The sequence below is a fragment of the Onychostruthus taczanowskii genome, unplaced genomic scaffold (genome assembly GCF_017590055.1).
Source record: "Onychostruthus taczanowskii isolate IOZ18803 unplaced genomic scaffold, ASM1759005v1 scaffold20, whole genome shotgun sequence".
NCBI lineage: Eukaryota > Metazoa > Chordata > Aves > Passeriformes > Passeridae > Onychostruthus > Onychostruthus taczanowskii.
In genome coordinates this window covers 6,008,627-6,032,539 of record NW_024499240.1, presented here as the reverse complement: position 1 = coordinate 6,032,539, position 23,913 = coordinate 6,008,627, and the positions used below count along the sequence as shown (strand labels likewise).

Here is a 23,913-nt window from a genome sequence, read left to right as displayed (position 1 = left end):
CTCTTAACATTTAGTAGTAAAATGACTTTCTGGTAGCTGCTCTTACAAAACTGGGAGCTTTGCTGCAGTCTGAGAATATAGAAGGGGGGAAATAGATTGAACTTTGAAGCTTGGAATTGACCTGGCATTTGAAACTGGTGTGCGTTAAGAGGTTTATGTGAAATACTGAAGCCAGTAAATCTGGTTCTCAGATATGTTAATGCTTAGACCTCAGGCTTTTTTCTGTATTTTGAATCATGAAATTAAATGTATTTGGTCCATTGTTGTACCAGTTTTAATGTAGGTCAAAGCAGGGCACTGGCTAGAATTGGTTTTCTTAATGAGGAAGTGGTACATAAAATTTTTTAACAGTTATAACTGTAAAGTGATAACAGTGGGCCATAATTTATAAGCAGTTTCAGCATTTTAAGTGATTTATTTTCACATAAAAACACTAGTTATTTTATACAAAGTTTACTGATGTTTAGAGTTGGTAGTGGTCAATGCATAATTTTTCCTGATATCTCAAGGCGAAGTCAATGTTTAGAGTGTGCTGAAATTAATTTATATTTGAAAACTAATGTATATTGTCCTTCTTTTAGATGATGCCCTGGAAGATTTAAAATCCCAAAAGAAAAAAATAGTAAGTAAAACTTCAAGAAAAAATGGTTCCTATGGTTCACTACAACTGGTGTATGCCAGATATTTGCACCAAACTTGATCGACAGTTAATCCCAGTAAGAAAAATTTAGGATGGGCAAGATTCCAAGTCTTGGATAACTTGCCCTCTTTGTCAAGTTGGTGGCACTGAGAGCTGTTTCCTCTCTGTTCATTACTCCATAGGGAAGCTTGTTGAGAGAGGAAGCTGTTTTCTTACATGGTTGGCTTCACCTGCCTTGTAAGGCAAAACTTGAAAACAACCACAACCCAAACACTCTCTGCCCTCCAACCCTACCTTGCCAAAGCAACTCCCTCCAGAAATGCCAAAAATTCTATTGTGAGGCTTTGTTATTAATGAATTTCCCAAAGTGTTCACCTCATACCTTCTGGATTTTGCCATGGTAGCTAAATTAATAAAAAACCCAGAACAAAGAAACCAAAAATGGTTGGGTAAGTGTCTGGTATTATGTCATGATCTATGTTTTATCGTTTTTAAAATGTAGATGTAAAAAAGATAACCTGTAACCTAATGATGTCATTGTCATTTGGTAAAGAGGATTTGCTGATATTTAAATGGATGTGTCCTTTGCTTGCAGTGGTGATACAAAGGGGTTCAAAAGGCTTGCATTTTCTCTGGAGGAAAGACATGAGCATGACAACAATGTTAAGTTTATTTTATGAAAACTGCTTAACTGAAATCAGTTAATATTTCCAGCTAACATAGTCATTTGGTAGCATTAAAGGAAAAGTTCTTGAAGCAGAAAAGGCACAGTGGAGAACAAAAGAGTTTTTGGAATCTTAAATGTAAATTCTTCATTTCAGTTCAAGTTTAGTTTTCTGTAATCATGATGATCTTTTTTAAGAACAACTAGTAATGCTGAATTTTTGTGTGAGAAGCAATTAAGACAAAAACCATTCAATAAAAGATTAGTCAGGAAAAACCTGAATGTGTATTTTGCATATGCAAAACATCAAAACAACATACTGTAGAAGAACCAGTATGAAACAGTGCACAATACAAAAATGAAACAACTGCATAAATACTTCATAGACAAGAATGAAATGACAGTGTAAGTATGGAGAATTTAAGTCTGGAAGTATAAATTGCCATGAGTATGTATGCAAGTCAAACTTTAATCATTAAAGACAAACTTCTAAATAGGATTAGTGAAACTGAGTTCTGGGAAGTCCAATAATGTGTAAGTCAGCTATTTTTTAGAGTCTGTGATTATCACATGATCTTGTGGGTGCCTTGTTCCTAGCAAGGAGCCAGAGCAGAGGACTTACTGCAACCTCTTGAGTCAGTGCAGTGTTGGTATTTTTTACTCAGAAGATGGACTCAGGAGGTTTATCATAATTTAAGATATTCAATTAAGCATTAAAATTAGATAATTATACATGAAACAGAATATGTTGAAATGAGCTGGAAGGGGATGCAGGTAACGAGACAGAATATAATTAGTGTTTTAGATAAAAACACTGAATCAATTGCATTCCATAAAATTTCATTTTGCTAATACTCAAATTTGATTTTGTTTTGTTTGATTAACTTCCTTAGGAGTGCCTTTGACTAATTTTTAGTAAAACAAAAATCAAGTGTAATAATGGGGAGAGAGAGGATTTTTTTTTTCTTGTTGAATTCTGATTTGCTGGTCAGTTTGCAAATAGGATTAGTTACTAAGAAATTTACACTGTGGTTCTCAAAGTATTTAGGATAAGTAAATTTGTGTTTCCTGTTTATTTCTACTGGAAATTGTTGTCTAGGCACTGAGCCTGCTGCAACATCTGTGCTTTTTCACTTTGTTGCAGCTCATCTACCTAATTGTTGGATAAATCTTACATTGAGGACAATTGTCCTTTTGAAAAATGTTACAGTATACTTGTGTTTTACAGTCATGTGAGCCATCTTTTCCCTGCAGACATTACTTGTGTGCTGAAGGAACCTAAGGTGGTTTACAGGGCTTACCTGTACGTGGTGTAAGCTCCTCATCTGCTATAATAACCTGATGCATTTGCAGTGACTGCTCAACAGGAATTATTTCTGTTTAACTTCTCTTCTGGCTTTGGGGACATAGTCATGTATATACTCATGTGGGTAAAATACTTAACAAATACAGATACTTCATCTGGAAACTGCCATTAGTGTTGTCCGTCCCGTCCTTTGCCTCAAGGTTTGTGTAATACTTATTTCTCACAGAACTGACTATGCTGGTTTTTTCCTAGTGAATACTTTAAAGCTTGTTCAGTTATTAACTGGGGGTAGGGATTAAGTTAATCAGCAGTAATTAAGGCACTACTTCAAGATACAACTTTGTTTCCCTCCTTGATCATAAGGAGGAATACTGTGGGTTGTGTTCGTGACTGTTTAGCTGCAATTTTGGCCTCAGAGTTTCTCAGTTAATGAGGATGTCAGCCCTTAAGCCTGAACATGGGTAGATGAGCAAGTTCAGAGGGTTAAGCATATTAAAGCAAGGGCACAGGACAGGTATTAAGCTGATACAACTGGGAATTAGTGGAGAGTTTACCTGGAACAGCAGTCTTAAAGATGGGATAATTCTTAGCCTGAGGACAAAGTTGTGAAGCTAGTATAGCAATTACCATGCTAATTTTAGAATTAAACTTTGCTGAAGCTTGCTCAGCTACTCTGAATACTAGGCTAAGTGTAATATTAGACTTTGACAGACTTCCAAGCCATTTCAGATAAGAGCTTGGAAATTGCATCTGTTAATCTAGGAAAAAATACCCAACTATTCTGATTTCAAGGCTGTCTTGGAGTTGCGTTAGTAAGGGGAAAAAAATGCAGCATATGAGTTCTGTTACTTAAATTAATCACTCTTTAATTAACTTTGTCTTCAGCCTTCTAGGTATAGAAAACCATGATATTTTGATGACTTTTGTATGTGGTAAAAGCTCTGCTAGGAGTTGGTCTTGAATAAGCCCAGTTTTGTCTAACTGGTAAATGGTAGAGTACTGAAAATATGCAACTGGAAACTCAAAATGCAGTTTAAAATCATATTTACTGACAAAGGGTCAGTTACCTTGGTTGTTTTAATGTTGGTATGGATCTGTTCAGAGAGTACTTAATTACTGTGACTTAAATGGTGTTTTCCAATTTTAATGAAACTTTTGCTGCGTGTACTGGTATATTTTAAATGGTACACTGAAATGAGTTTCATGGCTTTGTGTGGATGTAAAGAAAGACATCTTCATAGTTGGAGGTAAGTAATTCTCAATTTATGAACTCACATAGTAGTATGGTGAAAAATGAGTGGTTTGCACCATGCCAGTACTTAAGTCTTTGGTTGCTAAATTGCCTTTATAAGAAGCTTAAAATACATTACTCATACTATTCAATTTAGGCAGCTGATGTCATTCCCAAAGGAATTCTGTTTGGTTACCTATTGAGAAGGAGTTAATCCATAAATTCTTCATAGGAAGAGAATGTGGTACCATGCTTCTTTATTAAGATCTGATTAATTCCATGAAAAAATGATGCTTAGAGATCACTCGTGATTTGGGTTCATTTTGGTTTATAATTTCATTGATAAGGATAGACTATGAGTTAGCCCTTGACAGAAAGTAGAAAATGATTTTGTAGAAGTTTAAAATCTCAGAGAAGACTTTATTATGGAAAAAGAGTAAGGTATTGAGCAATTAGTTGTGTTAGTGCTCAGTATCAAGTTAACCTTTCCAAGATTATGCTTCAGGATGGTGAATGTTCCTTCCAGAAGTCAATGTCTTGGTTTGCATTCATGAATGAGCTTCCTGTGCTGGCACAAAAGCCAGTTTCCTCTGCTATGCAAACACAGAAGTAGTATTTAAATTTTACACAGGCTCTTACTTTCTTCTGTAATTATGCTGATTTGCTCGCAGTAAGTAAACTTGGACCTTTTTGATTCTCTGTTTGGTATTGTCAGCCAAATTTCAGTTTACTTTAGAAAAGTATACTCTATAAGTGAAAGCATGAGAAATGTGGATATGCCTGTAGAAGTCCTGACAATTTCTATATATTTTCAAGAAATTTGTGGAGAGTTAGTTGTGGTACTGAATTCTTGTTCAGGTTCAGCTTTACTAGAATTTTAAAGCTATATATGAATTTCAAAATATAAAGAGTAACTCGTTGAATTATCCAAAAACTATGTAATGTGGAGGATAACTTCAACATCTGAATCTTGAGCTGAGAATCGAGTTATGTTTCAAAGTGATGTAACTGTTTTTTGCAAAACTTATGTATCCACAAATAGCTACTATACTATCTAATACTTCTGTGGCAAGAAGTGCTTTAGATAAAGAAAGTGTCAAGTGATGGTGGAGCATTCTGGTTTTTCTCTCCCCTAAAGGTCACTTTGTTCTGCAGGAAGTTTGCTCATTTTTCTTTTTGGCTATACAGACAATAGTATGCACTTTATGTTCATTGGTGTGAAGTGAATTGGGTTTTTAAATTCTGATTTGGCAGACTGACTGTTAAAACTTCCCCACTTTGCAGCTTCACCTTGCTGGCTTTACCCCTTTGTATTAAAGTCTGCCTTACAGTTTTTACTTTTATAAGCAATAAATGCTTTATTTTTCCTATTAGGTCATTAATTCTGCTCTTATTGCCCTGTGTGGCATTTGTTTTACGAAGTTAGTGGGTTAACTCCAAAGTGATGCTGAAATACAAGTCTAGGAAATTGATTTTTACTTCCTTCTTCACTCCCTTTTGTTTCAACAGTCCTTAATTAACAGCCTGGATAGTATTCCTTGCCTCAAACTTCAAGAAATGTGTGGAGGAGTGAGTGTTAAATGAATACACGGTAGCCATTAAACGGAGTGAATTTTTATTTAGCTTCTGAGGTCTATTTGGAATCCTGAGGTCTGTCTAAATGAAAACTCCTGCACAGTCTGTGTATGCAGAATGGCTGAAACTTTAGTTTCTCGCTAGCTAAATAATGGCATAAAATTCATGTTAACCTGCACCATTTGTTATTTTAGCAGTGATAAATGAGTTTGAGAGAATTTAATTTTTTGGCCACTGACCTTTTCAGTTTTGCAGTTTATGCCAACAGTAAACTTCAGAACAAACAAAGTCCCCACTTTTAGCTGAACATGGCCATTAGTCAGCATATCTAGGAAGAAAGGTCTGCTTAAGATACTGTAAAATGTGTTATAATTTCTATCCATGTTAGGTATTTGTCATACCTTCAGCTAGCTCAGTTTCAAAGTTAAGCTGCTTCTGATGTTGGCTGTTAACCACTAAAATGATACTTTACTAGTGATTACTTTTTTTAATTAAGCCCATGTATTAGCTATAAAGCCACTTGAGTGCATTGTAAATAAAACACTGTAATAATGAAGTGCTTTAATTACACTCCCTAAAGTATGCATAGTTCTCAGTAAATTTTTTATTTAAATTCTTAACGTGTTTCTTTTTTCTGAAAAGCAGTTTGAATTGCTGTAAAGATGTAGATCCAGCCTTTAAAGTCATTTGAGCAAATTCCATGACTGTTCTCTAGTTAGTGAGTTTTCACAGCATTTGCAGCAAGCTAATTGCTTCTGCTAATAAATAATCTAAAATCGATGCTGACAGCAGTTAATTGGCACAGGGACTTTATTCTGTAAAGCACTTGGCTAACGACCTTCCTTAAATTAATAGCATTAAGTGCTATGAGGAAATAAATCTAAGGAATTGCCTGTCATTTGCTTGTCATGTCTAATAACTTCCAATAATGATGGCTGATAGATTTTTGCACATTCCATTATTGAAGTTGGTGCTTGTAATTATTCTCCTCATTATATGTAAACAATTAGCAATATTTGGTGTTTCCTTGCAATAAAGCTGTTAAGTACAAGTAGTCCATTAGAGTTTGGAAACTATTTTTGAAAGCAAAATTTATTTTCCATTGAATACAGCAAATCCTCAAGTATCTGAAAATGCTACTGGTTCATGGATGAGCTTTGCCTTTTGGTAACATGGATAAGATGCTTGTAAATGAGAGGCTATGGTGGGGGGAAATACTTTGAAAAATGATCTGTTGATGTGTGGAACCTTTCTGTTTCCAGCTTGAGGAAGTAATGGAAAAGGAAACGTACAAGAATGCTAAACTAATCCTTGAAAGGTTTGATCCAGAATCAAGTGCAAAGGTGAGTCTTGTTATTGATACTGATGTAGTATGAAAGGTACTACGGAGCTGAGCATTCAGATAATATTATATATCATTAATTGGCAGGAGGCTGAACTACCATCTGCTGGAACATCTGCAACCCCAAGACCTGGACAAGGTAATAGTCCTGTAAAATGGGTGCTCTTTAGCATAGATACTCATCTTTCACAGCAATTTCTAGTCTAGAAGTCTGTCTATGATAAAATTTGTAGATCAATTGACCTTTATTTGGGGTTAATAGACTGTTCATTAGGCTATGCCCATTGCTGTTCTGTATTTTTCAGGCAAGGGATCTATTACTAAAGCCTGATGTTCTAGACAGCAGGATATTTAATGCTGCTTGATGTTAAAGCTGAGAGAAAATTAACTTCTTGTGGCATACTTGCAACTTTTCTAGAATACTAAGGTGTTTTCAAATTTTCTGTAATATTAATTGACTTGGCTTTTCAGTTGTGTTTCTATTTATGGCTAGTTAGACCTTTCCTAATGCAGCGCTTAAGCTACATCTACTTGTGCCCAGAGAGGAATAGGAAGCTGGTGCATAATTCAACTACTTTCTAGTTACAACTAATGGACAGTTCTTTACTGGTTTACATTGTGCCATTTAAAGGTGCCATTGAATAAAATAAAATAGAAGGACTTGAATGTGTTTCAAGGAAACCTTGTTTCTAGATTGCCCACACAAGTTTCAAAACTCAACAGATCCCACACACATTAGAAGGCTTACATTAAAAATGTGGTATTTTTGCAAATATTTGTGCAGACAGGCAGCTGTTAATTTTTGTTAAGGTTGAGTGTAGTATGCTGTAGTTAAACTAAAAATGCTTGTATGAGCACAGTATGAAAGCTGCCTGGTACTCAAAAACTGAGTTTTGTACTCACACTTTGAGACCAATCTTTGTCATTAACTTGCTGTTATAACCTGAAAGGGCTGATGCTCAAAATAAACTGCAGAATCTGATATGCATAGTTTTTCATAAAATACAGATTGCTTTAGAATTTAGTGTTAGAATTGTCACTTTGTATTTAACTCTTGTGGGTAGCCAAACTTTTATTTTTCCCATTTTTCACTCTTGGAGTACTTGTTTTGTTCAGTGCAGAGCACCTGGATTTGCTAACAAAGGTGTTTGTAAGCTGCATCATCAAATCCTCTGTTTTGTTCTTCTTGGTTAGCTTCAAATTGCCATGAAAATATTTTAAAACAGTCCTTACTTGTTGACATTGACAGTGAATTGACAGTGAATAGTTGCAGTGCAGTACCTCATTAGTGAAGCTTTAATCTCTTTTCTTATCTTAGGCACAACAGCTTTTTTTTCAAATTTGCTCCTAACCTGTTTTTCCCATGCTCTATTTCTGCAGCATTCATGGTTTTGTTCAGGCTGAAAGGCCATTCTGACACCCTGTTCTTTTCTCTGCCTTAATGGTGGTTGCCAAGAATTTTATGCTATGCCTGTAATGTGTAGGTAGTCTGGTTTAGGCTCTTTTTAACTCTTTATAAAATTCATCCTTCTTAAACTATGTTAAAAGTCACTCCAGTAGTCCAGTTGTAGAGTGACCGATCTGTTTGCAGAATGCAAGTAATATTGAGCAGGGGATGAAACTGCCTGGAAATGTATGTTTCTATATACAAATCTACAGAAAATTAGCTATAAATTATGCAGTGGTAAGTCTTTAGTCACTCTGGCTTTATGAAGAGAGAGCAGCACCAGTTTTGAAACTCCTTAAGAGGTACATGACTGATCTCTTCCCCTCTACCAGGCTTTGTAAGGAGCAGTGGTGCAAAGTGAGTTGGTCAGTGTCTGTTAATTAGTCTTGTGCATGTTTGCATTTCCAAAGTGTGCCCCTGCTTTTGATCCAGTCAGACAAAAGCAGATCAGTTGCATCCAGCGTATGCTGTGTTGTGTTGATTGTGTCTTGACTGTTAATAGAAGGGCTGGGAGGAAGAGGTTCTGAGAGAATTAGAATTATTTCTGAAAGCCAGTCACTGTGGGCTGTGGTCTGTGTTAAGTGGTATGAACAGATATGTGAAAGAGTTGTTGCTGAGGAGTTTGCCCACCTTATCTGTGCTTAGAACTTTTTATTTAGAGCTAGCTGTAAATTGGGCTCATGGGCTTGGTGGAAGGAATCTTTTAGTGCAGTTTCATTTGCAAAGAGTGCTCTCTGAGACTGTCATGGTGTGGACCAATAACCTCTTAAGTGGGGACACAACTGAGAAAATGTACAATTCTCTTTCAAACAGATTCAACTTTTTGGGGTGCATGGGCGTTCTTGCTTGATCCTGAATAAAAGTGTAGTTTAGCTTTGGAAAGGATTTTGGAAAATAAATTTTGTAAATTGCCATGGCTTATGGTTGGATTTTATGATCTTAAGGGTCTTTTTGAACCAAAATGATTCTATGAGTCGATGTACACTTGTTCATAAGCAGCACAATTTTATTTTCATTTGTCTGATCTGTTCTCTAGCACATTGAATTTGGAATTGGTGCAGCTTTTTGTCCCCATTTAAGTGGTTAGTCAGACTATTCTGTTTTGGAGGTGTGTTATAGTTCAAGAGGGACAAGCTGTGCTTGCCTTTGGCTTGTGAAATTATGGAGACTTAATTTCCAAATAAAGTTTACTTACCAAAAAATTCTTGTTATATGCAGTAATTATTTCAATTTTTAGCTTATCAAAAAACCTGCTAGCTTATTGCTGTTCATGCTAAATATCTGCCCAAAATGAATATTAGCTTCTGTTCTGTGCAGTATATAACTTACTGTAACTAGATAACACCTTTATGTGGTTGTGGTATAATTTGGTCCATATAGTATGTGGTAGAATTAGAGTGGTTTGGAATAATAAAATATCTGTTAGCAAGTTAACATTAAAGCTTCCCTGATTTTCTCTTTGGACACAAGCTAGCCAAGCAACAGGACTAATTTTCTTGAGCTCTGTAATGGAGTCTTTTTGAAAAGATGATAAGCAATAACTGCTACATAATCAAGTTGGACAATGTTGTGTATGAGGCAGCTGATGAAATGTTAGTTAGTTTGTATGGGGTTACTTACTGGTTGAAATGAAAGATTGCACATCATACTAATTGGTACAAAGGTTTAATTGGTATTGCATAACAGTTGGTTCTCAGAAAAACAACTGGTAGCAGCCCAATTTTCCTGTGTGTTTAGCTCTTCTTGCAGTTTTTGTGATTTTGACATGTATTGCTGAAATAAGTAATGGTAGTTTTAACGGATGATTTAGGTCAGTCTTGTGTTTGGCGTAAAAAACATGACAAAATCCAGAAGGAAAGGAATTTGAAAATTTAGTTGCAATTTTATCTGTTTAGAAATGTTTTTTGAGGGGGTACAGTTAATGAATATATACTTATTTAGTACTTTGGCCATATAGAAAAATAGGGTATATATTTGCAGTGAAATATTTATCAGCAATATCCTGTTGTTGGTACCTGCTCTTTTCATTTTGCAAATATGACTGTTAGCACGGGTGTATTGTAAATGAGATCACTCTGTGACCTGAATTAAAAATAATGCAATAAAAGATGGGTTGCAGGCTGTGGGATGGATATAGGCATGAGGAGGAGGGAAGAAAATGCTTGATTAGTCTTTGATACTAAAGCCAACAAGTTATATAAAATAAATTGACCTACAGTGTAATGTAGCTCTATGAAAATAATGTATTCTTCTCTACAAAAATCAGGGTGTTTTGAAATGAGAAAAAAATAAAATAGTTATGCTTGTAAACATGAAACGTGTCACTGCCTCACCACTGCAGTAGTGTAATAGTCTTTAAGAGCTCATACTGAATCATCAGTTGAGTAGATACCTCTTAAGTAATGTGTCTGCTTATGTCTGAAGTGTCCAATGCTGGTAACTGCAGAATTTGAGCTGTAGTGTGTTTGGAGAATAAAAGTTCTATTTTTAAGCTATTTATCTGTCTTCATACAGTTGACTTTTGGATACACAAATATTGTTACTGAAGAAAATCCTTGGAAAATGTCAAAACTTCATTAAAACTACATCAGCAGTAGCTGTAAATTGTGTTAGTGTTGAGGTCAATGGACATGTTTCTTCAAGAAGTTGTGCAACTTAGAATTATGGAAATCTAGGACTTTGCAAAAGGCTCATTTTTAACACATTGCATCTTGAGGCAATTTGAGAAGTATATAGATCATTCAGCTACTTCAGAAGAATATTAGGGCTGTTATTGTGGAAGTGCAGAGCAGGAATTAAGAGAGCTCATGTATAAAGGGTCTATTTGTGATACTAAAATGATGAGACAGGGCTGTACTCTGCTTGTCCATGACAATGCATTTATGGATCGTGAGGACGGTATCAGGAAAGTAGGCATCAGAAATTCAGGTTTGTGTGTTGTCACTGAATAACATCTACAGCCACTCTGTGAAGGGCAATACTGGAATGGATGGGCTGTTGGTTGAGCCAAGAACAGCATTTCTCACTTTCTCATAATGCCTATTCTGGTGGCTTCTCTTACTTGAGGAGCAGCAGCATGTTGGCAAGTTCTCTTAAGTATGAATCACAGAATAGAATGAAAGGCAAGTGATAGCAATGAGTCTTGCATTCTTAACTCTGTAATGAAACTAAAACTACTGAAGCATATCTCTCTAATACTTACTGTAAAGTACTGGTTCAGCATCTTTATAGGACCAAAAATATGAGGAAAGAGTCATTAAAGTAGCAGTATCTTTTTAATTGAAAGTAGTTTAAAGAAGACTTGCCAAAAATGACCCTTCATAAGGAACAGGCAAAAGGGGCAAAGCTCTTGCAGGCGGCATGGAAATTGCTTAGAAATAATATATTATGGGCTCAGAATAAATGTGAATATAGCCATGACCTATTGAAACAGACTCAGCATTCTTAAACAATTAATATGCTTAAACCTCATGATCTAGAAATACAGCCTTCAAAATGTAAAAATAACATCCATGTGTAGAATTTACAGTAATGGTCTTGGACATTTTTCTGTGTACAACAATAATAAAGAGGGTTTTGTAATGAAAAAAGAATGGACTAAGATGTCTTTACATATGTTTAAAATTATCTTGGAACAAGTGGAATTAGGCTTTAAATTTGTCACTAATTTTTTGTACATATGTGGACCTGAGAAGACTTGAGAAATCACATACCTTTTAGCTTAATTTTTGAAACCAGTACATGACTGGAAACTATAACGCAAACTTGACTATAAATCATGGGTTTTAATCAATATTTTGTATTTGGAGATGGGCCATGCCTGTTGGTCAGATGGCATAGAGGGAATGCAGTTATTCTAGTGTAGTAAAACTTGAAAGGTTACTGCTTATGGCTCTCACAAAAAGATCTTGAAGGCATGTGAATGGGGAGGTTCATCATAATTGAATTCTTACTTCATATAGAACTTAGAATACAGGAGCAGTTTGCAAACCAGAAGCAAGTCACCAAGGAAATGCTGATGGAATTTCTGCAACTACTTCACCAATTATTCCCAGTTTCCAGATTCTGAACAGCTGAAATAGTGAGGGGGCAAACATACTTGTTAAAATCAAGTTTAAATACAGAACCTTCAGACTCATTGACTGATGTAATTTGGACGATGAGGTTGTGTGAAGTAATGCAGCCATGCGCATGATGTGGCAGGGAAAAAGTAGTGATTTGTTCTGTGTTGGAGGAAACCTGACTAGGTGGATTTGTAGTAAGACTGTAGTTTTTAAACTTGTGGTTTTTAAAGTGGTGATTCCGAAGAATTTTTAATTCTTTCTTCTGTTGTGTATTAATCCTATTTATATGTACAGATAAGAAGGCAAGACCGTAACCTATGTGTGTAGCAATTTTCATGGCACTGGATTGGCTGTATTCCCACAGAACTGTTACATTTGCCCTAGTGCTTCAGTGATAGCAGCTCTGTCTTTGCTGGTGCCAGCTGATGTAGCATGCTCACCTCCTCCACCCACAGCAGCAGCTTAGCATGCTAGTGTTGTACTTTGGGGACAGGGGTCGTTCCTTGAGACTCAGCACACCCCTTTTCCAGTGGCTGGTTGGCAGTGGACCTGTAAACTGCCTGCTAAGCATTAAACTCTTCCAGCCTGACACAAAGTCAGCAGATAAAATCTGTCTAATCTTGAGACTCGTGGAAGTAATTTTAAAGTCCAAATGTAGTGTTAAATTCCATTTGTTGTGAAGGAAGACATGCAAGCTGGTTCAAAGTGACGTGGTGCTATACACTAACTGTAGGGTATTGCAGTTTAGGTGTGGGTGTTATTGGGGTGTTCCTTTAGAGACTAACCTGCTGCTTGTTAACCGTGTAAATATCTGCAGACCTCAAGCAATGGTTACATTTCAGTTTGATTTGTTGCAATAGTGTGTGAACCTCAGGCTTGCATGACTAGTACAACATTCAAACCATGGTATATTGCTCTGGTGATATTTGGCTTTGTGTAAGAACAACTGAGGAAATATATTAAGTTTTTCATGATTGTGATTTAATAGTGACTGGTAGTGGTGTGAGAAGAGGTAAAAGCAGGGAAGTGTTCTGGCAGAGCCCATTCTTGCTTTGTGAGAATCCATGCAGGTGGTTTGATAATGGAGTTACTGAAACAAGTCAGTGAAACTATATCACCTGAGTGAAGCATTTCCTTTTCTTCTGGTTTTAGAATTGTTTGATTTATCCAATCTGATTTTTTTTTTTCGTAACTGGGGCATGTAACCTGGGCATATTAGATACTGAATGAATAGGTTTGGTCCCATGGAAAGTTAAATACTTGGAAGCATTTTTAAGCCATGGAGTAAAAAGTGGTCAGTTCTATACATTGTGGTTTGAGTCTAGCTGTTTCTATGTCCAATGTTCTGCCTTAGCAGATACTTTGATTCTGTTCTCTAATTTCCTTCTAGAAGAATTTTCCCCAAACAGTTTATTTAACAGTTATGATAATTGAAATACTGTGTGGTATTTACTTCTATGACATGCTCAGCTAATAATGTTTAGTTTTAGACCTTCCTGGTTTTGTTTGATTCTGTAATTTGCTAATTGGTATAACAATATTAATGCACTTTTACTAATATCTTGCTTATGCTAGATATTAAATTCAGTATGTACATATTATTGTCAGAAATTCGTCAGAGGACTGCAGCTCAAAGAAATGCTTCTACACCTCCACCTGCAACTCCTAAACAAGGCTCTCCAAAGTCCCCTCTTCCAGCACCTCCTAACCTGCAGAGAGAAGGCCCAGCTCTGAGCGGGCTCCCAGAAAGAGCTGCTGTGCCATCCTTGCAATCCACTGTTTTACCACGGCGCCCTGGATCCCCTGCCACTTCAGTGCCTGGAATGGGTAAACATAGCACTTAATGTTATTTACAGTTTATATTGTTTTCTCTGGTTACCAATAAAAGAGGCCATTTTCAGACAGTATGGAAATGGCATTTCATTTGGAAATAGCAGAGCAGTTATCTGATTAAGCAGGAGTTCCATATTCAATTAGCCATAACTCTTTACAGCTGGCACCTTTTGATGCTGAAACCTATTGCCTGAGCTCATTTAACTGTTATGGCTTCTTTGTTTAAATGGCAATAAAACTTTGCAGTATTCTGTAGTCAACAGTATAGCATACCTTTTTATGTTCTTAGTTTAGAAGAGCTCTATGCTTATATAAATCAGGTACAGAGGAGAACACTTTCAGAATACATTCATGCTTCTCACTAAACCCTGCACATATTTTTTTTAACATGGATCTTGACATTTATTTAAATTTTTACTCTAGAAAGTATAGTCATGCAGCCTATACTCATAGATTAAAGTGTGGAATACCAAATACAACAGAAAAGTTGTCTGTGTTGTAGCTGAATACTAAAATAGCATTGTTGTTTTAGTACAAGAGTCCAAAGTTTAGCAACAGGTTGAAATCTGGTAGGAATGAGTAGTCCTTAAAATTTGGTTGCATATCCTGCAGATGTTTTTGCCTTGATTTCCTATTTGGTGTTCAGATGGGATGGACTTTTAATAAATAGAATATGAACTAAATTGCATTGGAAGGATTGCAAAATTTGAGAGTTTTGGGTGGGCAGCACCGTTCTCATTTTCCTCGTGGGTGGTAAAGCTTTGTGTAGGTTTGTGCCAGGCCTTTCAGTCTTTGTGGGATGTTTAGCAAGTTGGATCACAAGGCAAGAAAGGAGATGAAATGCTGTCTTGAAAATAGAAGGGGCACAACTTGCCAAGAATCTCATGAGCACCAGTTTAACATTGAGTAGTTCTCTGCGCTGTGTACAGGGATCAAGAATATTTTTCTCTGCCCTGTGTTCCTGATTTTTACTTGAGACTGCTTAAGTCTTACTGACTGTATGTCCTTCCTTACTAACTTCCATGATACAATCAAAAAGTAGAGCTGTAGATAATATATTGACACCTGCTGTCTAAGCTCCTGGAAGCTGAATGTTAAAGTCCTGTTGTTTAGTGTAGTGGAATAAACTTGTCATGGAAAGTTGTGATCTCCCTTCTCTATAGAGTCCATTAAGCCTTATTTAATGTTAGTAATTCTTTACCTGTGTTATAAAGCTGCTAAATTTGTTTTTATCCCTGAAGTGAACTGTAAAGGCAAGTTATTAGTAAGTCTTGATTATCTTGAAGTACCAGAAATTAGCTTGTTGCACCAGGAAATTGGTCATTTGGTTGCAAATCACATTTACTGATATCTGATTACCAAAAATTCCATAATGAGTTTAAAATTGCATGTTCCTTTTTAAGGAAGATGACTGTAGAATAAAGTATTAGTTGTATAATAGCTTTATTCTTAGGGGAAGATTCAGGCACAATGAATAAGCTGGATGAAATTCAGTCTTTACTGCATAAATGTTTTAGAGGACGAAGGAAAATAAAGTAACTGACTAGTTTGAAAGGACAGTTGCCAATATTTTTGATTTAAATTTTTTAATGTGATGTTTGTGATAATGCCTTACAGGCACTTTTTCCCCCCTAAATAACTGGAATTTTGACCCAACACGTTGCTTTGCCATAGATAACAATGGGAGCCACTGCAATTGTCAGTTAATATGGAAGCCCTCTTTTTTTCTTGAACTTCCCCAAACCTTCAAGGCATATAAAATCTCAGTCATGTAGCTGTAGTGAAAAGTTCATAAATTCAGTATCTATAAGAATAATATGGCGTCTGAGTTTATGCTTGGCCTGCAACAAATATGAATAGCCTTAATTATCTCTGTTTTACAGAAGGTTAATAATTAATTTTTGTTATACTATATTTTGTAGGGGGGAATCAATTTAACGTGTATTACCACAGAGCTCCCATATGTTTGAAAATTAATAACCAGCAGGTAGTTGAGAGTTTGCCAAGCTTTGCAAAAATGACCAGTCTTTCTACAATGATTGCTTTTGATGTTTATATTAATTACTAGTGTCCATAACAGCATGAGAACCAAGATGGTTTGAGTTATTAGTAGGCAGGTAATTGAAGTTGTTGTTGGAAAAGGTTGTGATGTTTCATTCTACTTTATTTAATTTTTGCTTTGGTTATTGACTTTTGGAAGCTTCATATATTGGTGATTTGCAAGTTATATGAAAACTTGGTCTTCTGAATAAAGGCCTAAGTTTAACATTTGAGTTTAAACCAGGTATTCACAAAATTATTCTAGGGCTTTAATTTTATTGAAGATTGTACCAGCCTTTTTTGATGGAAGTATTGGATCTTTCAGGTTTCTGTAAAGCTCTAGGAAATGAATTTTGCCTGACGTCTACTTTGGACAGCTTTAGCAGAATACAGTTTATATTGCACCGAAATTATTTTGTCTTGCTGCTGGGACAGTTTTCTTGGTCTAGGTTCCTACTTGTGACAGAATACAGGGATAACTTGGAAATGCATTCACTGATTCTTATCTCCTGAATTAATTTTTCTTGTTTGTGAAAGTAAGGCCTATTTTAAAAAACATTTGTATTGAGTATGAATTTTTTTTTTGTACTTAACTGATGGGTTGTAAATTGCAGTACTTTCTGAATGAGTTTTCTTGTTCTCCTAAAGATTAGGACGGTCCGTTTAGGTCAAATATCCAGTATTGACAAGATGTGTCTTGAAAGATGTGCTGCTAGAAATAGTACAGCCTTAATGTCAAGATTAGTCTTGTTCTATGTGTAGCACTACAAGAGGGTATTGCTGAAAGTATTTTATTCCTACAAGGTTTAACATGTGCTATAGAGGATGGAAGTTAGCTGTATGTGGCATTGAGCATGAGATTTACCACTAATTAGTGCATTCTGTCCTTAGTTACTTTTTCCTTTGTTGCTTCTGTCTGTGTAGATTAAAAGGTAAGAGGCTTGAAATGGTAATTTGCTCACAGTTACTTTTAGTGCAATGTAAACATGAAGCCCATCTTGGCTCAGGTTATTGAATAGTAAGGCTTGCTGTGCTGTCTTTGCCTCCTGGTCTGGAGTTGAAGATTTACAAGGAGTGGCTGAGATACTTGATTTGTTCAGCCTGAAGAAGAGGAGAGGGGAGACTTCACTGTGATCTTTCAACAGCCTCGTGAGGGGAGGCAGGGGGGCACTGATCTCTTCACTCTGGTGGCCAGTGACAGGGCCCAAAGAAATGGCACAAAGCTGAGGTGGGGAGGTTTAGCTTGGGTATCAGGGAAAGTTTTTTCACCCAGAGCCCTGGCACGGGCTCCCTGTGGAAATGGTCACAGCACCAAACCTGACAGAGTTCAAGAGGTGTTTGGACTGTGCTCTGAGGTAGATGGTGTAATTTTTGGGGTGTCCTGTGTAGGGTCAGGAACTGGACTCAATGATTGAGATGGGTCCCTTCCTACTCCCATATTCTGTGAGTACTCTGCTTTGGCGGTACATGTTACTTCTATGTGTATGTTTATCTAGGTGCTGGAAGCTAGGGCTGTCCTGATTCTGTCCCTGGCTAAGTTGCTGTAAGAAAATGAAATCTAAACAACCCTGAGAAGTTTGAAGTCAGTTGTTTTTAGCACAATATCTTTCAATTAAATGTCCTTCTGAATTAATTCAATATACTAACAAACTCTCTTAATTGTCCTTTGTTTGGATCTTTAAAAAATCCTATTTTGCATTTTTAGACAGTGTATTTAATCTGTTTTACTTTTGTATATTGGGATAGTGATTTTAGTTTGTGTTACCCTTTAGCTTCCTCTTTGTTTATTGGTCATTATGGGGGATTCTGTGAAACATACCTCAAGAAGAATGCTGGAAACATACAGCAAATTGAAAAAAAGAATTGTTGGCTGACTTCTGTAGCTTCTGTAGTCACAAAAGGCTTTCTTTTAAGCCGTGCTGTTTCTATATTTGTTTTACTGGACGGAGTGAGAATAGTTACAAGCCAGAACTCTTCTCACAGAAAACACTGGTCTCTTTTTGCACCTTCAGTATTTCATTTCCATGAATTACATATACTTAGTTCATACAGGGTTTCAGGTTGCCATATGCTCATCTCAGTATGAAACCTAATATGCTAATACTCGCTGATTTCTTTTTTTTTGTCTAACCTTCTTAGCTATCTTGAGCTTGCATAGGACTTTTGCATTTTTAAAAGTAATTTTGTCAATGGTTTAAACCAAGTCTTATTTGTGAGGTGTCACAATTTTGTCTTGAAGTGGCTTGAAGCTGAACCATTTTGTCCCAGTTGGAGAGTTCTGAAGGACTGGTTTATTGTCCTACTCAAACATTGTTTAGTTAGTTTTGTGGACTTTGAATGTAATTCATAAAGGTCTTATGGGAATAGGTTTTAAGTGTTCCCCTCTCTTCCCCCAGGTGCTGCATTATCTTACACTCAGGACTGTTTGTTGGAAGTACTCTAACATGATACTTCTGGTGCTTAAATGTAAAATGTTTCCTCTCCATACTTAGTTACTTGTATGGTCGCTTTGGAATGGCTCAGACTGGAGTTTCTTACATTAGGCCTAGCTTTTTCTGTTTTAAGGCTGCAAAAGAAAGTAGACATAAGAACTCAAAGCAATATAAATGGAAATTGGTAGTTTACAGTGGGCTTGTACAATGGACTAGATGTTTTAAAACTTTGTGGAAAGAGAAACTTGTGCTGGTGTTCTGGTTTAACTGCTGTATGTAAGGGTGAAAAAGAACCAACCATGGGTCTTACCTGCTCTTTAAGGAGTTCATTTTGGTAGTAGTTTGTTAAATACATGGGGGAAAGAGTATCTTTATAGTGGCCTTCTTTGATTAAGCATAAATCTGAAAGCATGCAACTTGTCCTTAAATGTGGATTACCAAAATGACAAACAGCTGGACAGGTTTAATGTATAGACTCAATGCACACTAAGGGCATGCTCATGTGGTATGGTAATTACACAGAAACCAGGGGGTGTTTCTGTGGTGACATCTTCATAAAATCATAGAATGGTTTGGATTTTAAGGGATCTTAAAGATAATCTCTTTGAAACCTCTATGCCATGGACAGGACACCTTCCAGCACAGCAGATGGCCCTGATCTCTAGTTCTTCTGCTGTTGCCATTGATTTTGGTAGATTTATTGGTGTAAACTACAAGGGTAAATCTGCAGAGTTAAGTGTATATGAAGGTAACTAAGTTAAGTTGTTCTTTCTTAAAAAGCCTCTATTTGTCAACAATCGAATACTATTGATATGTTAGTCTTTAGAAATTATAAATTTAATTACATGTCCAAGGTGTAAAAATTTAGTGATTTAATAAAATTATAAGCTAAAGGAGCAGCAGAAGAATTTTGAACTATTGTGGGTTGAAGAATCTTACAGCTTTCTTAGTGGACTAAGAAATATACCCATGTATATTAAGTAGATGTAATTATTTTGTTACACTAGCCCACACAATAAAGTAAAATGCATATTTATACAGTGAAAAATAATTTTTATGTAATTCATGTTCTAGGTCTTCATCCTCCAGGACCTCCTTTGGCAAGACCTGTTCTTCCTCGAGAAAGAGGAGTTGTGGATAGAGTGATTGAATATTTGGTTGGTGATGGTCCTCAGAACAGGTAAAATGTTCTTTAAGAAATACCTAAACACTTCGGGGAAAGGAAGCTTCTTAACCTTTTTATTTAAGCCATGTCAGGGTTAAAAGAATTGTAAATTAACTTGTCCAAAATTTTCATACTTGAGAACTGGCTGTTTCTCAATGTTTCGCTTGAAATACCTTTGCAGGGAAATTGGTAATATTTGGGCAAACCTAACCTCTGTTCTGAGTAATATTAGCTGTGTGATACAAAGAAAGATCTGTGCTCATGTTACTATATATTATTCATGTTTTCTAGGTATGCCCTTATATGTCAGCAATGTTTTTCTCACAATGGTATGGCTTTGAAGGAGGAGTTTGAATACGTAGGTAAGAGCTAAGATATTTTTTAGACTCTATTAGTTGGCTTATGTTTCATAACAAAGGCATCATACTTCATTTTGGTTGCAGCTGAGTACTTAGCAGACATTGTGAAGTCTGCTTCACGTGGGAACATTTTTTGGTAACTTATTACTCTGTTTTTTAAGATTTACTTCAAGACTTAGAGAAGGACTTTATTGCAACCTTCAGGTCATGGATTTTATGTGTAGAAAACTATTCAGTAGAAATAAGCTTCCTCCAATACATCCCTGAACATTGCTACTGGCTATGAATGGTTCTCAGAAGGGTTTTATGTTGAGAAACTATCTGACATTAAAGCGTGCCTCTTTTACCAGAATTTAAACTAAATTCCCTTTGGCAAGAAGATCTTGGGGACGTATTGGAAAAAGAGTGGGAACAAGCCCTAGGGGCCTATATGTGAATTTATGGCTGACAATAACTTAAGACAGACACAGCCCTTTATTGGACACAGATGTTGTATATTGCCTGCTTTCTACCACAAGTGTAAGCCTGATAGTTGAGAAACTAGGGATTCCTAGATAAATCTTCTATTTCATTTTGTTTTGTTTGTTTTTATGAGTAAATATAGTGCATTGTAAGAATAAGCTAAATGTTTCCTATGAAACCAAATATAAGTAGTCTATATGTTATCTTAGTTCTTATGAGTTCACAACTCAACTGTACCAGAAATTGCCACTTCACCCCTTGTCTTGGTGAGAGTGGGGAGGACAAAAAGTGTTATTTAAAGTATTAAATGGTATCCAGTACTTCTGCAAAACAAAACTACTTTTTCTTAATTAAGCACCGCTGGAGCAGAATACTCCTCAGAAAGCAGAGTGAGACATACCTTGTGGAATTCCTAACATCTCCTAACACTTCCTAACATCAGAGAGTGAGGAAGGTGGTGTCTTAAGGGTAGGGGAAAAAATAATCCGCCAGTTTAATTCTTTTGTAGGAAAGAATAGAACAACACCATGTGGCAACATCTGGTCCTGCTGAATTGCATTATTTTGTTCATTGTGGTCAAATCTTTCACAGTGTTGGGCAGTACTCAGCAGAGTTGAAAGCAAGCAGGTTTGTGAAAACCAAATGTCTGCTGAATTTAAAAAAGGACTTATATAGAACAACTTAAGTAAATTTGGTGGAGGTGCTGTCTGATACTGATAGTCAGTTAACTCTGGTTTTAGTATTTTAAACCATTAGAATGTAGTGTAGGAATAAAGGTGAAATGTGAAGTTAATTAGTGAGGCTGCTTACTGGGTGTGCTTTGTGGTGTAGCATTTAGATGTGCCTACTGCTTCTTCCTGAATCCTGCAAGAAAAACTAGACCTCAAGCTCCACGACTTCCAGACTTCAGTTTTGAAAAAAGGCAAACTACAGAATTGCGACCTGAAACTGAGCCTCTAGAACCTAGAGAGAGAAAGCCCCAGGAGACTCAACAGACAAAAGGTAAGTACTAACCTCATGAAGTCTGCTCTTTTCCAAATGTCTAATGAAATTCACTGTCATCTAGCTCTCTGTTGAGCTAAGTTTTCTCATAAGAATGAGCAGCTGAAATACTCGCACTGCTCCAGCAGGGTTCCTTGTGAGGTGATCAGTGACCAAAGTCTGTCAGTGTTAAAGGCATTTGGTCAATGCCCTTAACATGCTTTAGCTTTTGATCAGCCCCCAGTTGGGTAGGCAGTTGGTCTAGATGATTGTTGTTGGTCCATTCTAATTGAAATAGTACAGTTTATTCTGACTTCTTAACAAGTGCAGTTTATATATTTTTTTCAGTTCTTTTCTCTGCTCCTAGCTTAAGTTGTTGGTAGTAGTGTCTTCTTTCCTGTACCCTAAAATTTTTTCATATTTGTCATTATCTTGTGCAAATGATGGCATAACAAATTTTTTCACCCTAATGTTACTGACAAACGGATAGAAAAGGCACTGTAAATTACAGAAATAGTTAAGGAGGGAGTATGTCCCAAAGTAGTTAACTTTCACTGTGCTTGGCAGGTCATTTGATTGAGGTGTGTTGGAATTTCTGCCTTTGTTCCTTTTGCTCTTTTCCTCAGGGCAGGAAAATCTAGTAAAACTGCCTTGTTTAATTTCAGGTAGTTCAAAGACAAATTGTCAATTTTAATTTAACATAGTTCCTTTTGAGACATTTTATAGTCTACAGATACAGTAGGCATCTGGTGCACAGCCAACAGGAAGATGCGGTGTTTTAAAAAACTCCAGAAATCATAATTTCAGACCAGAGGATCTCCATCCAGTTAGATGTGCTGTTTAGTGCTTGTTTGGACTTTACATTAGTTTAAGAAGGGATCCTGGAGGAAAACTATTAGATAGTGTGCAGCCCTGAGGTTCAGGCTGGAAACACACCAACTGTGGGAAACTGTCAGAGTGTAATAAAGTGCTTCTGCTTGATTTTTTTTTTTTTTAATGGGGAGTACAAAATAACATTGGGCATTACTTTCTGGCATGAGAAGGCTGCACAAAACCAGTAGGGAAGTCGTGTTTAATGGTGGCAGTCTCTGGACATGGTCTCATGACGGTGCATTGTAGTGAAAACTTGCTTTCTTTTCCTGTACCATAGTGCACTTTTATCTCAGTAAAAGTGCTGTTATTGGCATGAAAGTAAGACTGAAATCAAATGGATGAAACTGAGACAATGAAAATACATCATTTGCCCTTAAATCCCAGTGTCATTTTTTTAGCAAGGGGAGGGTAGCTTCTTGGAGTTTTGAACTTAGAAGATTCTTACAGAAAAAGGCATACTTTGTTACTGGGATCTTTAAGAGTGTGCTTGTTTTCTTCTGTCTGACTCAAGTAGAGAGGTCCTACAAGAGGGATACTCAACTCTTGGAGGTATGTGCCTTGCTGATTTTTGAATATTATCCATTGCTTCAGGTTTTTAGAGAGAGGTAAGGAGATGTGCTTGCTAATGTAAATGGGATTATCATTAAAATAAATTATTATGAACCTCTGCCTGTAATGGGTCTGAGCTGCTGAGTCAGTCTATAGATGTTGTAAAAAATGTAAAATCTGAAGAATTACTGTAAGATTGCAATTAACCATTCCAGATGTAGGAATGAAAACTGTGAGATAAGTTGCTTTTCATGGAAGCAGAATTTTATCAAACATTTCAGCAGAAAAATAGGATGGATTTATTGCAGTAAAGATGATTTTACCAATTTATCTTTAACAATGAAAATTACTTTTTCTTTTCTGATGTGGTCTTGTATTAATGTACTGCTTTATTTAAAAACAGCAGGAAAAGAAACAGCTGTGAGCTTCATTGTCTTTTGTCTGATAGGAAGTATATGGTAAGACTTTTCAGAAGAAGCATAAGAGATACGTATGTGGTATACAGACGTTTGATTTTCAGTGTTAAATAACAGATCTTTTCTGAATATTTATTCTCCAAGATGATACAAACCATTCTGTTTTGATAATTACTAAGCAGCCAGAAATAGAGTATATCTTAGTACTTCACATAGCTCTGAGAAATGTCTTGTTGATTTAGAGGAGGCCAGTTCTGCCTGTGACTTGCCACAAAAGAATTTCTTCAGAATGAAAAAATATTTTCACTAAATCACTTTTTCCACTGGAACTCTAATATGAAACATAACTGCTTACATGCAGTTGGGTTTTATTAGTCCTTGATTGGAAGTTTTAAGGTATGAAGCTATCATTAAGGTAGAGCTCTAGGGAAGGTTTTTGTTCACCACAGTAAAATAGCTGCTGTCATAGCAAGAATAGAGAATATATCTTCACTTACAGATGTAGACAAACATTAACATCAGGAAACCAACTTC

General features: G+C 36.3%; 1 protein-coding gene across 5 annotated transcripts in view; it reads left to right on the top strand.

Annotated features, from left to right (window-relative positions):
• LNPK (lunapark, ER junction formation factor) overlaps nt 1-23,913 on the top strand; it is a 49,881-nt gene that overhangs the window by 12,599 nt on the left and 13,369 nt on the right. For all 5 annotated transcript variants that reach the window (XR_005952574.1, XM_041403617.1, XM_041403616.1 and 2 more), the window contains exons 6-12: nt 582-622; nt 6,679-6,759; nt 6,846-6,897; nt 13,878-14,096; nt 19,649-19,754; nt 20,031-20,101; nt 21,392-21,562. Coding sequence is in view for 4 of the 5 variants with exons in the window: in XM_041403617.1 (XP_041259551.1) it covers nt 582-622; nt 6,679-6,759; nt 6,846-6,897; nt 13,878-14,096; nt 19,649-19,754; nt 20,031-20,101; nt 21,392-21,562 (741 nt within the window). In the remaining variant the exon portion in view is untranslated. The remainder of the gene's footprint in view (nt 1-581; nt 623-6,678; nt 6,760-6,845; nt 6,898-13,877; nt 14,097-19,648; nt 19,755-20,030; nt 20,102-21,391; nt 21,563-23,913) is intronic.